General features: G+C 56.0%; 1 protein-coding gene across 1 annotated transcript in view; it reads left to right on the forward strand.

Annotated features, from left to right (window-relative positions):
* LOC119111083 (protein unc-13 homolog 4B) overlaps positions 1–15,177 on the forward strand; it is a 44,759-nt gene that overhangs the window by 9,409 nt on the left and 20,173 nt on the right. Inside the window, exons 3-7 of the mRNA XM_037234909.1 lie at positions 713–1,337; positions 1,614–1,778; positions 1,860–1,972; positions 2,124–2,252; positions 12,521–12,701. Coding sequence (XP_037090804.1) covers positions 713–1,337; positions 1,614–1,778; positions 1,860–1,972; positions 2,124–2,252; positions 12,521–12,701 — 1,213 coding nt within the window. The remainder of the gene's footprint in view (positions 1–712; positions 1,338–1,613; positions 1,779–1,859; positions 1,973–2,123; positions 2,253–12,520; positions 12,702–15,177) is intronic.

A 15,177-nucleotide genomic window follows, 5' to 3' on the forward strand; every position in this document is an offset into this window, starting at 1 on the left:
AAGTGGCTTGCTGTTGGTTCTGGTTTGAGTGTGCTGCCAGATCTTTTACAGTGATATCATGCCGTTCTTTGATCATCTGAATCCAATACAATCACTGCATAATCAATTATTCATATTACGCGCGGGAACCATTCTGCGTGACTCGCTCGTATCCACTGTGAGAAACAACTACATATTCATTTGTTCACTCTCCGCGCTGATTCCCTGTCTGTCTCCCTTCTGCTCACAAAGAGAAGAGGAGCAGGTGGGGTATGTAAACCTCAGCTGTGATTCAGTCTGCACGCTCTGTGCACCTGCATGCGAGCTGGACACACACAGAGACAGAGAGAAATAGGGCAACGCCCCCTACCGCGAACTGTTGAGCCCTTGTAGCATCGATTGTTGATACTGAGACTCGCTGGTTGCCATGACAGCCGTCCACGCTCGCTGCACATTCCGCCGTGATGGTGGACGGCTGGCCGGCATTGTCGCCCTGTCGCCTGGACGGATGTAGCCTATTCAGGGGTCGGTAGAGGGGGGTGGGGGGAGGGTTCGCTCTCCGCGCTCCGTGTGTGTCCGCGCATGGTCGTCCCCGTCACGTTCCACCGCGTGACGCACCGATCACGGCCGCCCGTCGTCACGGGGCGCTGCCCAGCCTAACGCACACCCCACGCAGCCACCTGCCAGCAGCGCCAGCCTTTTTGTCCCCGCTGAACGTCCGTCTGTTTGGCAGAGCTCGGGAGGCGCTGCTGTCCAAAATAGACCGCGTGCGACCCAAGTGGCGGCCGCGGTCCTCCTCGCTGCCCGGGGGCCGCTCGTCCTCGGACCGGACGAGCACGGCGGCGGCGGCGGCCGGCCAGAGCGTGTCCAGCGTCGATCTGACGCGCCCCGAGCCGCCGCAGCCGGACCTGCAGCCGGCGCACTCCACCGTCTCCGTCGAGACGTCGCACACCTTCCGCTACCGGCGACCAGAGAGCTACGAGAACATCCTGCTGACCGAGCGGCGGCGATGTCGCTCCGAGATCTCGCTCGACTCCGGCGACGAGGTGCTGGCGCGCCTGCGTGCCATGGACCGCGCGCGCGGCTTCGGCCGCCTCCAGCCCGACCTCAGCCTGCCGACCGCGCGGCCCGTGGAGGTGGTGCGCCCGATGCGCGGCCGTAAGACGCCGCCGCCGCGGCCGCCGCCGCCCAAGCTGGAGCCGTTGCGCGCCGCGTCCGTGGCTTCGCTGCACGCGCCGCTGCCAACCGTGCAGGAGGAGAGACCGGGCGCGGCGCCGGCGCGGCGGCCGGACGCGAACCACAGCGCTCCGCAGTCGCCACTGAAGAGCCCCGCACAGAGGCTACAGTACCGCGAGCCGGTGCACCCCACCACACCGCCGCCGCCGCCGCCGCCACAACCGCCGCTGCAGACCCCGCTGCCAAAGTCAATGTCGTCCCGGCCAAAGCCGTGCACAAACAGCCCCGATTGCTCGCGGCAGGCGGCGGGCGTGGGCGCGAACGGGTCGCCAGCCGGCCGGCCGGACCGGCGACTGTCGGGCCGCGAGGCGCCGCAGAAGCCACCTCGCTCGCGCTCTCCGCGCATTGCCTCGCCGGCGCCCTCGTCGTCGCCGTCGACGGCGCCGTCGTCGCTGCAGCTGGGCGCGCCGAGCGACCTGTCGGACGCGTCGACGCCGGTGGCGCGGCGCCGCGAGAGCGAAGGCGCGCCCTCGTCGCCCAAGAGCTCCGGCTACGACTCGGCTGGCAGCCCGGGGCCGCCGCGCACGCTCGGCGCGTCCGTTTTCTACACGCTGCCGCCGGGCGCGAGCCGCGGCGCTCCCGCCTCACCCGCCTCTCCGGCTGACTCGCGGGCGAGCACGCTGCGCGCGCCGCGCGACGGCGAGCCCACGCCGCCGCCGCGCACCCTGCGTCGCCGCAAGCGTCCGCGCATCACCGCACCCAGCAACCGCACCAGCGTGTTCAGGGAGGCGTTTCAGTCGAGCATCCGCAACCCAGAGTAAGTACGGTCGCACCGCCGCGCTTGCAGGCATACTCCGCCGACGGGCTGGCTGAGCGCGGCTGGAGCCACCTCGAGTCGGCCGCGCCGACGCACGCCGGAGGAGAGCGGCGGGCTGGGAGCGGGGTCTGAGTCTGCTGCGTGCCGACAGGGGGTCGGCCCTGGGCCAGATCGGAGACGGCCAGACGTGGCTCCAGACGTCCGGCGCGCCGCTCGCCGCCGCCAATGAGCTGCTTGAGATCGGTGTCGCCATCTCTGCCGGGACTTATTACAAGCAAGGGTAACCGGGCCGACCTGCGCTCCCAAGGCCACTCCCTGTGCTCTGACCTTGGCCCGGGCCTTGACCTTGGCCTGACCTGACCCGACCCGGCATGTCCTGGCATGAGCTGGTTCCCGCAGCGGCCAACCGAGTCCCCGCGCCCGCGGAGTTCGCCAGCAGTGCGCCCTGTGCCTGCGTGAGGGAGCCACGTGCTTCAAAACCGGCTTTGGTTGTTTACGTGTGAGATGTGCTGTCCATCCTGACTAACTGAAACATTTCAGCGAGGCTTCATCAGCTATGTCACATTGGCGAGTGCTAGGCCGGACTAAACCAATTATACGCTTTTAGGACGAACTAGAATGCACGCGTAGATCAATCACCATCCACTGACGCTTCTGATTTTCCTGGCACCGCTTGGGATAGATTTAAATCGTGAAGAGGCTGCTGATATCACTTCGCAGTTAGGCACTCAACTGCGCCGACGCCTGATCATAATCATCATCACCATCACGTCACCGACGTCATCATTTGACTCGAATTTGGCTCGCGTTCGTATTTCCAGTCTCTCTCCGCCGGGGCCAAATATACTGGAATGACGCAGAAGTTGGCCGAAGTTGACATCCTCCTTGGCAGACCTTGGAAGGCTCACACTGAATGGCCTCCTGGCTCTGGGAAATGACCGAGGCTTTCATCACTCTGTCTGGCTCGTTTGGTGGCACACGGCTGGGTCATAATTTACGACCGTCAGGTCATAAATCTTGGCCTTGACGTTTTGTCGCACTGATGGCATGATCCATTGCGAATGTCAAATTCGTCATGAGCAATAATAAGCGCAGTTAACGTTGGTTTCTCACACCGTCTGCCACCCATGAGAACGAATTACAGACACTTGTGAACGAAACACCAAAGTTTGCTGAACAATCTTCCAAATAAGACCAGGCATACCTTAACGAGTATTCCGTGGACAAAGCGAGAGCCCCCCCCCCCCCCCCTCCCACTGTCCGCTGACTGCCAAACGTCAGAAGTTACGACAACCCAAGTTACGAACTATGAGGCAGGACATCCCACTGGATAGATCGCAGAGGCTTAAGACTTGGTTGGTTGGACCGGCCGTTGCACGAGGCGTCCGCACCATACATACTTCATGGCAGCAGGAGGAAAAGCTCCGAAACTTATGGCTGTTCGCGCTCAGAAGACGTCACCGTGGGTATATTTGGGAGCGCGCGTGATTTTGAGGAAGTGATCATGCGTCGTCATACACAACAGATTGCGGGGACGGTGGACGACGGTGGGGACGGGGGGGGGGGGGGACTATCCAAAGGCCAGACAACTGATCCCTCGCAAGTGTATGTTTCCCAGTGGATTTAGGTCACTTTATTTTGACGACCTGCAATTTTATTTTTACATGTTTGCATTGTTTGAAATGTAATCATATATGCCAGTAGGATAGTAGTCATGGCCATCGTATGGTGCTCAAAGAACTAAGCTTTGTATGAAATTGAACTACTTCCTGAACTATTTTGTAAATATTCCAGCATGCGATGTTGGGTTTAAGATCAACGTCGATGGACTCAAACCAACATTGGGGTCAACGCCGTCACAAAAACGTGTAAATCGACACTCCTGTTTTACGAGTATCCTTGTTTACGTCTTTGTTACTCAAGCCTGTTATTCTGGCATTCTGGGCATCCCTGGACTCGAGCAGATAACGCTGCAGCCGTCTGCGCGGTGGCGTGCGTCCGTTCCTGCAGACCGTCAACACCCGATGCCCACCCGTGTTCCGCTGTCAGATGGCATCCGTTTATTCTGCGGCTAACGCGCCCACACAGCTTCTGGTCATTGTTGTCGATTCCGGAGAGATGGAGCGTTGCGATCAGGCAGAGTAAAACTCGACGCAATATGTTAGGTGCGCACACATAAACCCTCCAAAAACCTATTGATTCGTTCACCGACTTGACTCGTCGTTTAACTAATGACACCGACTGCTCCCATAAGTTTCCTGAGCTGTCTTAGACAAAGTTGTTTTTGGTTTGATGAAAGGTGACACCCAGTAGTATTCATGCGGTTTCCCCTATCCAACCGAGCTCTGCGTCTTGAACACTCTCCTTCTGCAGAGGCTCATGCCACTTTCGGCTGCCATGCCTCTGAATTCATCTCCTCTTTTCGTAGATTGGTGCTTGCATGGGAGAGTGTTTCTCTCGCAGGCTCTATCGCGGCCTCATCACCTGGACCTGTGTCCGATTCTCCCTGCTACTTCCTGCCATGTCTCCTGAGGGTGTGTTCGGTATTTCGGACCCTATTTTCGGGTGTGCGTTCGTCACCCGTGTCGTGTTTCCGCGTGCACTCTGCGCCTAGCGGACAGGATTCCTGGGTCGGCGTTCCGCGCAGGCGTCGATGGCCTTCAACAGAGGATCGCTAACGCGGCTGATTGGTAGTTTGTCTCTCAGCCTTAATGAACGCCAAATGGAGTGCCGAACTCGCTTTCACTTTGCATCCCGTCCAAACAGCCCAATACAACGCGCGGCGTTAGTCGGACTCAGCGACGCATCTGTCTCACCACAGCACACTTATCGCATCGCAGAAGGACATTACCAACTCCGCGGGGCCCCCTATTTCTTGAAGTTGGCGGGGTCCATCACTCCCGCCAAAGATCCCCGAGCTCCTCGCTAGCAGGACCCGGCCGCACAGGCGCGCAGCCGTGATGCACGGACGCGGAGGGATGACGCACGGACGTGCAGGGGTGACGCACCTCAGCTCCGGCCGACCGGGAGCCGGGTGTTGTCGGCGTTCCGCGCGGCGCGCGCCGCCGCCAGCGACGCCGCTGGGCCGGACGTCCGGACCAGGGTCGTGCGTTCGGCCCGCCGCCGCCGGCTGGCGCGGCGCCGCGGCCAGAGCTGTCGCGTACCGGTCCGGGGCCGGCTCCGCTCCGCTGCCGGCGCACAGTGCCCGGGACGCGTTCCCGGCCAGGGTGGGGGGTGGGCACCGGCCCGTCCTGATGGGCACAGGAGGGGAGGCGAGGCCGGCCATTGCTATTGAGTCACCCGCCCTGTGGGTGGAGGTCGCGTGCCGTGCCGGGGGGGAGCCGCGTGACGTTTGTTTCGTGGGGCTGATGGTGGAGCATGATTGTGGGCATGGCCATTCGGAAACGCTCACTTCCTCGTCGGCGGTCCAGAGGCGTGCCTCAGTTCCTGACCGTTCTCGGGTCGCTGGCGATCCAGGGGCATGCCTCAGTCCGGGACCGTTTTCGAGTCACCGGTGGTTCGGAGGCGTGCCTCAGTCCATGATCGCTCTAGGTCGCCGGCGGTTCAGAGGCCTGCTCAGTCCATGACCGTTCCCGGGTCGCCGGCGGTCCGGAGGCGTGCCTCAGTGTCTGTGACCGTTCTCGGCTCAGCAGGACGCTCAGCTGCACGGACCAGTAGCGCGCACGCCCCGGTCACCGTTGCACCGCCCCCGCCTGCTCGTCTTCCGTCAGACCGTCGCGGGTGCCGTGCGGAGCTACACGCGACGCCAGGGCGAGCCGCCCCGCCGCGCGCGGCCAATCGACACGCCGCGCCGCGCGTTAGTGAGGGGTCCGCGCGACACCGTGCAGGCCTCTGCACGGCGCGCACTGTACCCACTGTCACGAACGCTCGGACGGCAGCGGTAGACCGACACCTCGTGGGCGCCGTGTGGTGTGGCGGGAGGGAGAGAGATTCAGGTTACTATGTATATATATATATATATATATATATATATATATATATATATATATATATATATATATATATATATGCATATATTAACGGTTCAACGGTTGCGAGCAGAGGTGTGCCACCTTCTGACGACGAGTGAGCCTATGCCATGCGAAATTACTTAGTATTAGCCATGCCTAAAATAAGTCAAAGTGAGGCCGCGGCTGCTGGCCGATTCACAATGTTCATTATGACCCCTAGAGGCTAGGTTTGCTAGAGAGTTTTTTCGGCATTCGAGATGCAAAACCTTTTGGACGAATGGTCTTGAAAGCGATCAAAACTAGGTCTCGTTGTCCGATATACCAATTTACGGCCGTAGAAGCGAAGCAAATGTAAGACAAACACAACTTGATATAAAGACGCATTTAAACCGTGGCACGAACGAAATGGTTCCATGTTTGGAGAAGCATCATGTGGGTTGTCCTAAAACATGAGCAAATGAGGTCAGTTTCCTCCGGGTGCCTGTACAAATGTGTGATTAGTGTATTACGATGTCCATCTTCCATGATCACAGCTGGCAAAGAGGTCCACTGTCAAATTACGTGCGCACCATTTTGGAATTATCGATACTTGAATACTGGCTGAAGATTGGCTTACCAATTTTGAATGTGATGCGCTCCAAATTTCCAGTGACTGTGGCCACAACACCGAGAGTAGATCATATTTTGGGTGGATTTGAATCGCAATAAACAGGCGGCTAAAAACTGCCTGCGCGTTGCGCGCCACGCACCATTGCATTCCGCACTCACCCGCTGGACACTTGCTTTTGTCCAGTCTCTTCTGGCTTGGCACCACGCCGTATGCTCTCCGAGAGCAGGGCTCAGGACTCGACAGCGGCAGCTCTCTGGTCAGCCTCTGACATCGCTGTGAGATTGACATAACTCAGCTCGCTCGACGTAATGTGGTCGGTATTTCCATTCACCTACACTGTGCATCCGGTTTCACGTCTTTTTTCTAGACTGGTCGCAGGATTTGTCAGTCCAGTCCATCAGTCCTTAAGATTCGTCAGTCCTGTCCATTAGTCCTTAAGATTCGTCAGTCCGATCTATCCGTCCTTAGGAAGGCTCTTCTCCGGTGGATCCGGTCTTCACCCTCGTGCGGCTGCCAGGCTGCCCTCATCGGCCTACGCTTCCGCCAAAATCACCGTCCATTCTTTCCAGCACACATTGTTCATCCCGCGTCGTTGCGACCCTGGGCTGTCGGAATCAGGATCCGGGTTCGGCCCGTATTCGTCACCTCTTTCGCAATTTTCCGATTGCATGGTTCTCGACGAGGCAATATTCTGGCTGCACAATAATGCGACGGGAAGCACACAAGGGTTACGAATATCTGACCTACGTTCGCGCACAACTTTGATGAATAGAGGCTCGAAACATGGAATGTATTCATATATATATATATATATATATATATATATATATATATATATATATATATATATATATATATATATATATGTATATATAACATATAACATTGCCTTGGCTGTTTTACACTTCACCAACTCGGCCCGACTGTCAAGCTTTCATAAGCCAATAGTTTTGCTACCAATGATTGCAGGTTCGTCCAGTTTTCAGCAAAAACAAGCGGAATTCTTCAAAAGGTGTTCTGCATAAATTGTGGGCTTTCCATGCTAAATGCATGGGAGGTGCATTTTTTCTCCATCATTGCAATATCATGATTTCACCACCCCACTGCGTGGCGTTGTGCTCACATGGAAAATGTAAGATTTTAAAGCTGTGAAAAAGGCGAATGTAGTGAGCTGGAACCAAATCCAGGCCTCGTCGGTCGGCGCCGCAACGGCACAAGACTAGCATATTTTGATGGAGCAGGATCTGACGGTTGTGTGGGCGAAAGTGTGGGTCAAGGTTGGCGGAAGATCACACGATCTCGTGCGCGAACCATGGATCGCCTACTCTGGGTCGTTTTTGATGACCTGTCGTACCTCAGCGCCCAGAACAGATGAAGGCAAAACCCAACCACACTGTGTAATCGAATGTGTATCCGCTACGACTCGCTAAAGGACCTTAAAACTTCCGACCCAAAGGTGCGTCCGTGATTACGAGGGCAGGGGCCAGTGTTGCCATTTCCGAAATCGACCTTAGGTGCAAGTCACTGTGGTCTGCATGGAGCTAGATTGGGCCCTGAAAACTACTGAGGCTTAACTGAGGTTTAGCTCTGCTGTGACCAGCATCATCTTGAAACATTTACGTGCTTCGCAATACTCTGGTCATGATTTTCAAGGCTGTAAATCGTTAACGCGTCGACTGCACCTGTTCATAATACGAAGCCTGAGCGGGTCCACAGCCGGGCATTTTCAAGTAATGCTATTTTTAAACCAGCACGCGAAAGCTACATCGGTGGACCCTGTTAAATTCTCATAATACACCCCATAAAACAGATTGACCAAAGGTGTTTGCATCTGTGACCAAATGCATTGGGCCTTATTAACATATTTTTGTTTATCATACGCACGATTACAAATAACAATATCCATATGTAATATCGCCTGACTCGCCTTACGCCTCACAAGGCTTCTCACTGCTCCTCTATGCTATATTTGCGAGTAGTGCGTGTGAAAAAGGCAGAGGTGACTCATAAGGCTGTATGTATCTGATCTCTACTTACAAGCGTTCCCTCTCCTTCATGCTAGTCTTCTTTGCAAATGTAGCAAACCCTCAGCGTTGCAGCCAATGCCACTAGATAGACCGAAAAATATGAGCCGCCCGAGGTGCGACCATGCGATGTATGTTTATGCATCAAGTGACTTTGATTTGTATTGGTCTTCCTACTGTTTTTAATGAGGGCTCATGAAGTTTACGTAGTTGGTGCGTTGAGAATGATTTCACACGGCATGTTTGCATGCTTAACCACAGCATACTAGGAATGGTGATATTGCGGTCGTCATGCTATTCTGGATGGATCGCACCAGTAAGAACTGGGCGGTACCACGAATGGGGCCGGTGGGGAGCTGGAATGGGGGAGTGAGTCAGACTTTCCACTACTGTTGGTGGTATGTCCAGCGTGACCGAGGAAACCTTTGTTACTGCGACGCGATGAGCTTTTGCCAGAGCCTCTGTTTCGGGGCGCCGTCCATGACATCCCCTGCCGTGCTATAGTCAGGCCGTGCCACAGTCGGGCTGCGCTACAGTCACTCTGCTACAGTCGCGCCGTGCTACAGTCAGTCACGCCTTGCCACAGTTATGCCGTACTACAGTCCCTCCTTGCTACAGTTACGCCATGCTGCAGTTACGACGTGCTGCAGTCACGACGTGCTATAGTCACGGCGTGCTAGTCACTCCGTACTACAGTTAAGCCGTGATGCAGGCATGTGGTGACACAGCTATGCAGTACCACGGCCAGGGCGTGCCACAGGAAGGTCGTGCCATAGCCAGGTCGCACGATAGCCAGGCCGTGCCACAACAAGGCCGTGCCATGGCCAGGTCCTACGACAGCCGGACCGTGCCGCAGGCACGCCGTGCTGCAATCCCGCCTTGCTACAGTCCCGCCGTGCCACAGTCACGCCGCGCTACGGGCACGCCGTGCTACAGTCACGCCGCGCTACGGGCACGCCGTGCTACAGTCACGCCGCGCTACGGGCACGCCGTGCTACAGTCACGCCGCGCTACGGGCACGCCGTGCTACAGTCTCTACTGGTAGGGCTATTGTTATAAACAGAAATACCACCGCCAGCTGCATGATTTTAACATGACACTCCGTAATTATTGTTCTAAGTACTGTTTCCGTATTTCAAAAATGCATCTGCAATGCAACATTATTTTGAAATGTTAATTGCTATGGTGACTTCGTTTTCTGGGTTATATGTAATGCTTAGTGAGTTGAAGAAAAATGGTCAACATTTTCATAAATAAAGCCGGCTTTTGGTGACATTATCGCAATATGTTACGCTGGCTGTAGAGGAAAGTAGAAATGGTAGCTGTTCACGAGCTCGATCGCACGAACGCTGACCTAATGACCTCGAGGCCAGACCGTTCGCCCGTGTCGTGCGTCCCGATCCCTGCCGCCGGGACGCCGGCTGGGCTGTACCCGGGGCGCCCCGGGCCCGGCTGTGGGGGTGACACCGTCCGATAGCTGGTATTTCCGGCCGGCCGGATACCATGCCGGCCCTCGCGCCGCGCGGGCATTCCCGCACGCCCGCCGGGCACGTTCATAGCGTCGCAGACGCACATAAACAGTGCACGCTGGCGCGCGTGCCTTGTGCAAGCACACGCACATTGCACCTACCCGTATGGATATGCACGTGTTTACCAGCACACGCATACTCAAGCTCTCATATGCGCTCCCTTAAGCCCACGCACACACACACACACACACACACACACACACACACACACACACACACACACACACACACACACACACACACACACACACACACACACACACACACACACACACACACACACACACACACACACACACAAGCACACGCACACGCACACGCACACGCACACGCACACGCACACGCGCACGCACACGCGCACGCACACGCGCACGCACGCACGCACGCACGCACGCACGCACGCACGCACGCACGCACGCACACGTGCGTCACAAGTTATGTTGATTGTTCCCAAGCTCTCGTATGCAAACCCTTAAGCTCACATATACACATGCTTCATGCATTGTATCGACTGCTTCTCAACCGTTGTCCATCCCTGGCATTTTTTCGTGTTGACACACATCCCCGTAATACCTATGCACCATAGTGGAAAGATGGGCTGAGGACTACTGCTGAACAGCACCGATAACTGTCCTTAAGGGTTTTGGGGGCTCGAGTCACCGCGTCGCAGTTTCACGCCATGAATACTGCGCTGCGATACTGGAACGGCAGTGGAGCACCGGCTTTCGATGCGGTCCATATCGAAGCACAACATGCGCAGAAATATCGCTGCGGGCGACCGGCCGGCAAAACAAGAAAGAAATAATAGCAATGAGAGGCGGATGATGCGCCTTGTAATGCATGTCTAAACGATAACCTTCTGACGTGCGAAATTCTTGGACAGCATCGCTGCCTCCCGTTTTATGACGAAGGGTTTCGGTTGGGCTGTTTTGCTGTGCATTCCCAGCTCTGTGTTGTTATTGGTCACGTCAGTAGTAACTCAGCCGCGCGGGCGGGTAGTTTCGACACCACCGGGCACTATGGCTGTATCACCTCTCTGGGTGTGGGGGGTTACGTTACAACACTGCACGTTTCAGCGTCGGTCCCGCCGACAGGTGGCGCCTCTGGGGAGGTCGTCAGATCCGACCGCCCCCCCCACCAGAAGATCAACGCTTCCGCGTAGCCTCGATTCGTCAGCGTCTCTGGCGGCGACTGTTTAGTGAGCGCCGATTGAAGATTTGCTTTTGCTGCGTGCGGCGCCGTTGGTGCGTCCACGCGCACAGGTGTATGATTACAGTCCGCATGTGGGTCACGTCCGGCTGTTTAAACAGCTCGCCGCCTTAGCCGGGGAGCAGACTGCCAAGAAACTGCGGGAGGTCTGATTGAGCGGGATAGGAAGTGCGCCTCGTTTTGCTTTTGACATGACTCGGCGATAGAAATCTGACTAACCACTCTTTCTCATTTCATGGGACCTATTCAGAAATATGTTCCTTTTTCTTACCTGGTGGGATATGTTCAGTTTTTCGGGCATGTCCGGGGGCGGAAGCTTACACATTTATGCTTCAAGTTTGCTGTATAGTCTTGATGACAAGGACATTATCAAGAGACAAGATCGACATTGACAGGGACAAGGTTTGCATTTCGAGAACAAATTTGATTTGAGGTGGAAAAAGTCGCCCAGCGTCCGTACCACGAACAAGAGTTCATGAACGTCAAATTCCACCATCATCAGATGTCGATCATATTGATGTTCATGGAAGAAAGAACCGCAACTTTAAACGACATCACAATGCTGATGGACACACTGGAACTCCAGTTATTGTATATACGCACAACGTTGTCAAGTAAGAAGATGGCACACAAAACCTTGGTGTACCACCATGCCATTGCTGAAAAGCCAACATATACTGGATGGCACTGAGCTGAGGTGAAGTTTTTCTAGATAGGTCGGATTCCCGTTGTGTGTCTGGTTTCGCTTCTTGTGCGGCTGGTTCGAATTGGCCGGACCTATGATCCGTTGCAACAGCTGCATCACTGAACCTGACGCCTGGGCTGCCGCCGCGCTGCATTTCCTGGAAGTTGTTGTCGCCGCCTGCCACGTTCCCGGAGTGTAATCGGTGTGAATGCTTCGGCCTGTCGCCTGCTGGAACACGGCTGTTTGGAGCGCAATGTAAATGTTGCACGAGTTGTGTGCTACATGTGTGCGCATTTTAGACTTAGTGTGCTCCATCTGCTGGCTAGTTAGCCCTAGTACTGCTTAGTCGTCAGCTTTTGAACAATGATTTCCATCAACCAATTCGGCGTATAAAATAAGTGAGTTCTCTCATGGCCTAAACTCTTTCATAACCCAAAAATGCCGATGCGTTCGGGCGGCATATTGCCAGGTCAGTGCGGCCGCGCCTCGGGCCCCAGCTCACCCCGGGCTTTCGTTTCAGAGTGCAGGATGTGGACAACGGCTTCTTCGAGAACTTTGCGCAGCTGCCGCGCCGCCAGGAGCTACTGCAGCAGACGTCGCTCGATCAGGCCGAGGAGTCACTCCGGGACCTGGTGGTGCCGCTCTCCTTCACAGACGGGGCCGTACACCTCCGCCAGGACGAGGCCATCACCCCAGAGCAGGTGAGAGAAACTCGGGTCACGAGTCATCCACCTCAGCTCAGACGAGGCCATCACCCTCAATCAGGTGAGGGCAATACGAGTCACGAGTCAATTACTTCTGGCACGAGGAGACCATCACTGCTGAGCAGGTGAGAAGGTCGGGTCACGAATCGTCCACCTTCGCCGGGACGGCATATCACTACAGAGCAAGTGGGAGTGGTTGAGTCACAGGTCTTCCAGTTCTAACGTGGTGACAGCATCACATCTGAGCAGGCGGGGAGGAGTTCGAGTCCGGGTCTCCCATGCCGGGCGGTTCAAACACGTCACCCCGCGGGCGAGTGCGTGTCGCCGAGTCGTGTGGTCATGTGAGGTGACGTTTGCAAGTGGAACTGATATCATTAAGCGTTCGGGGTGCATCTGCGGCTTTGTAGGCATGCAGTGAGCTGAACTGGGCGAAACAAACGCTCTCAGTTACATTGATACCCATGTTTTCCTGAACTTCCCGATACTGGGCAAAGGGGCTTTTGGTCCGCTTGTTGAGACACACGTATTCAGCTTGGCTCCGCTGGACTGGAAGTGCATTTTTCGACACGTTTCTTAGGCTCAATTTTTTAATATCGAAACAAACACTGAGGAATCTTTGTCATTAATCTGGTTCCTTTTTGCTTTTCGTTTTCCGTTTCTAATCATGAGTTCCTTTGCATTTCACGTCGATGGTTTTCCATCCTTACAACTAACTATATCACTGAGGAAGTAGTCACTGGTCGGGTTCTAGTGTGACCCCGCCGGAGCCGGGTCAGCTCGGTCGCGATGGCGGTCTCGCCGGATACGGAACGGGGCTGCGCCAGCTCGCCGGCGCTCGGTGCGCCGCCTGGCGGCAGTGGCACGCGACGGCGCGTCTCCTCGTCGCCGCGCCGGCCGCCGACAGCGCCGCCTCGCGGCTTCTGGAACGCGCTTACCGTGCACATGAGCCTGAAGCGGTCGCCGCCACCGCCAGCCCGACCTCAGCTGCGCCGCAAAAGCGTGGCCGTCGAAAGCACGGCGGTCGCCGAGCCAGAGCCGGCCAACGACGAGCCGCCGCCGCCTCCCTTCGACGACGAGGTTGGTGCCGACGCGGCGCCGGCCGGACAGTCGCTTCCAGCCGGGTGCGAAGACCGCAGCCGCTGCGTTGGAGTCACTGGACCGTCTTTGTTCGGGTTAGGTTATCCATTCATTAAGTAGGCCCTGTGAAAGACGAGGCTTATTCCAGTCGCTACCCGCTTTGCTGTTAGAGTGTATTACGACGCAGTTGGGTACCTTTGCTGGCTTGGGTGCTACTTGGTCATGCCTTAGCTTTGCGTGTCTTGTTATTACTTCAGAAGATAAAACGAACGGTGCAACGCATGTAACACCACATGGTTTAGGAAAGCATCTGCTTGTTCGATACCACATTTGTTGTAATAGTGCGGCTTCGTACTTGAGTAGATGCTCTTTCAACCTCTTATTCTGCAATACCTTATGTCATAACGAAGTTTAAAAAGCGTCGGTACCGTGGTTAAGCGCCGTTTCCGCCCCAGTGCAGTACCTGCTAACTTTCTGCGTGTTAATGTTAAGGTCGTTCCGCTCGGGCGTTCGACATTATACCAGAGCACGACTCACCGTCCCCTTCGACGCGGCTTCGACTCGCCCCCAGCTCGGCGTCGAGACGCTGTCGCAGCATGACGTGACATAAATCCGGCGATGACTGCGCCCCGGGACCAAGGCGATGTCTGAAGTAGGCCCGGGCTGGGTCAGGCTGACACGACTGCGTGTGGCCGACAGGCACAGGGCCTGGGGGTCGGGAGGTGCAGCCCGATGCACTCGGTCGGTCGTCGCCGTTTCGTGGCTGACTTCTCCATGCTGGAAGGTGGGCTTTCATATCTCCGCGGCGACGTGCTTCCATGCCTCCGTCAACTCACTGGACCTTTGGCGGATGCTTGCCTTCGGGGTGATACTTTCCTTTGCTACGTGGCTGAAACACGCGCTGGGTCCTTGCCGGCTTGTTAGCGCTTTTTGAATGCAAAGGTCTGGTTCTATGTGTTCATCTTTCGGCTGGAAATGCCTTTCATGGCGGTTGTGACTGAGGAACTGCCTCCACCGATCATGCGCCCTCTCGCCGCGGTTTGTTCAGCCCACTCCTGGGAGCTTCTAGCGACGTGGGCCGGGCAGAGTAGAAGCAGTTTGCTTTCAGATTGCGGCCATTGCGTTTGCGGCCCAACTCTGGGACATTTCTTCCCGTGCCTGTAACAAAATGTTGTAATGGACCGTCCCATTGCTGTAGCCGTGCAGCTCTGGTGGGATTCGTCAGCGATCACTGCGCAATCGGCACCAGTCAGATTTGATGACGGTATTGATATATGCCCGATTTGATGACCCCTATTTTATGGCCTGATTGGGTGTTCTGGATGATCTTACAGTTAAGAGTGACTAATTTACGCCTTTAGCACAACTGCGTAAATTCTAGGCGATTCTTCTGGCA

Source organism: Pollicipes pollicipes, unplaced genomic scaffold (assembly GCF_011947565.3).
Source record: "Pollicipes pollicipes isolate AB1234 unplaced genomic scaffold, Ppol_2.1 Scaffold_7261;HRSCAF=8764_pilon_pilon_pilon, whole genome shotgun sequence".
Taxonomy (NCBI): Eukaryota; Metazoa; Arthropoda; class Thecostraca; order Pollicipedomorpha; family Pollicipedidae; genus Pollicipes; species Pollicipes pollicipes.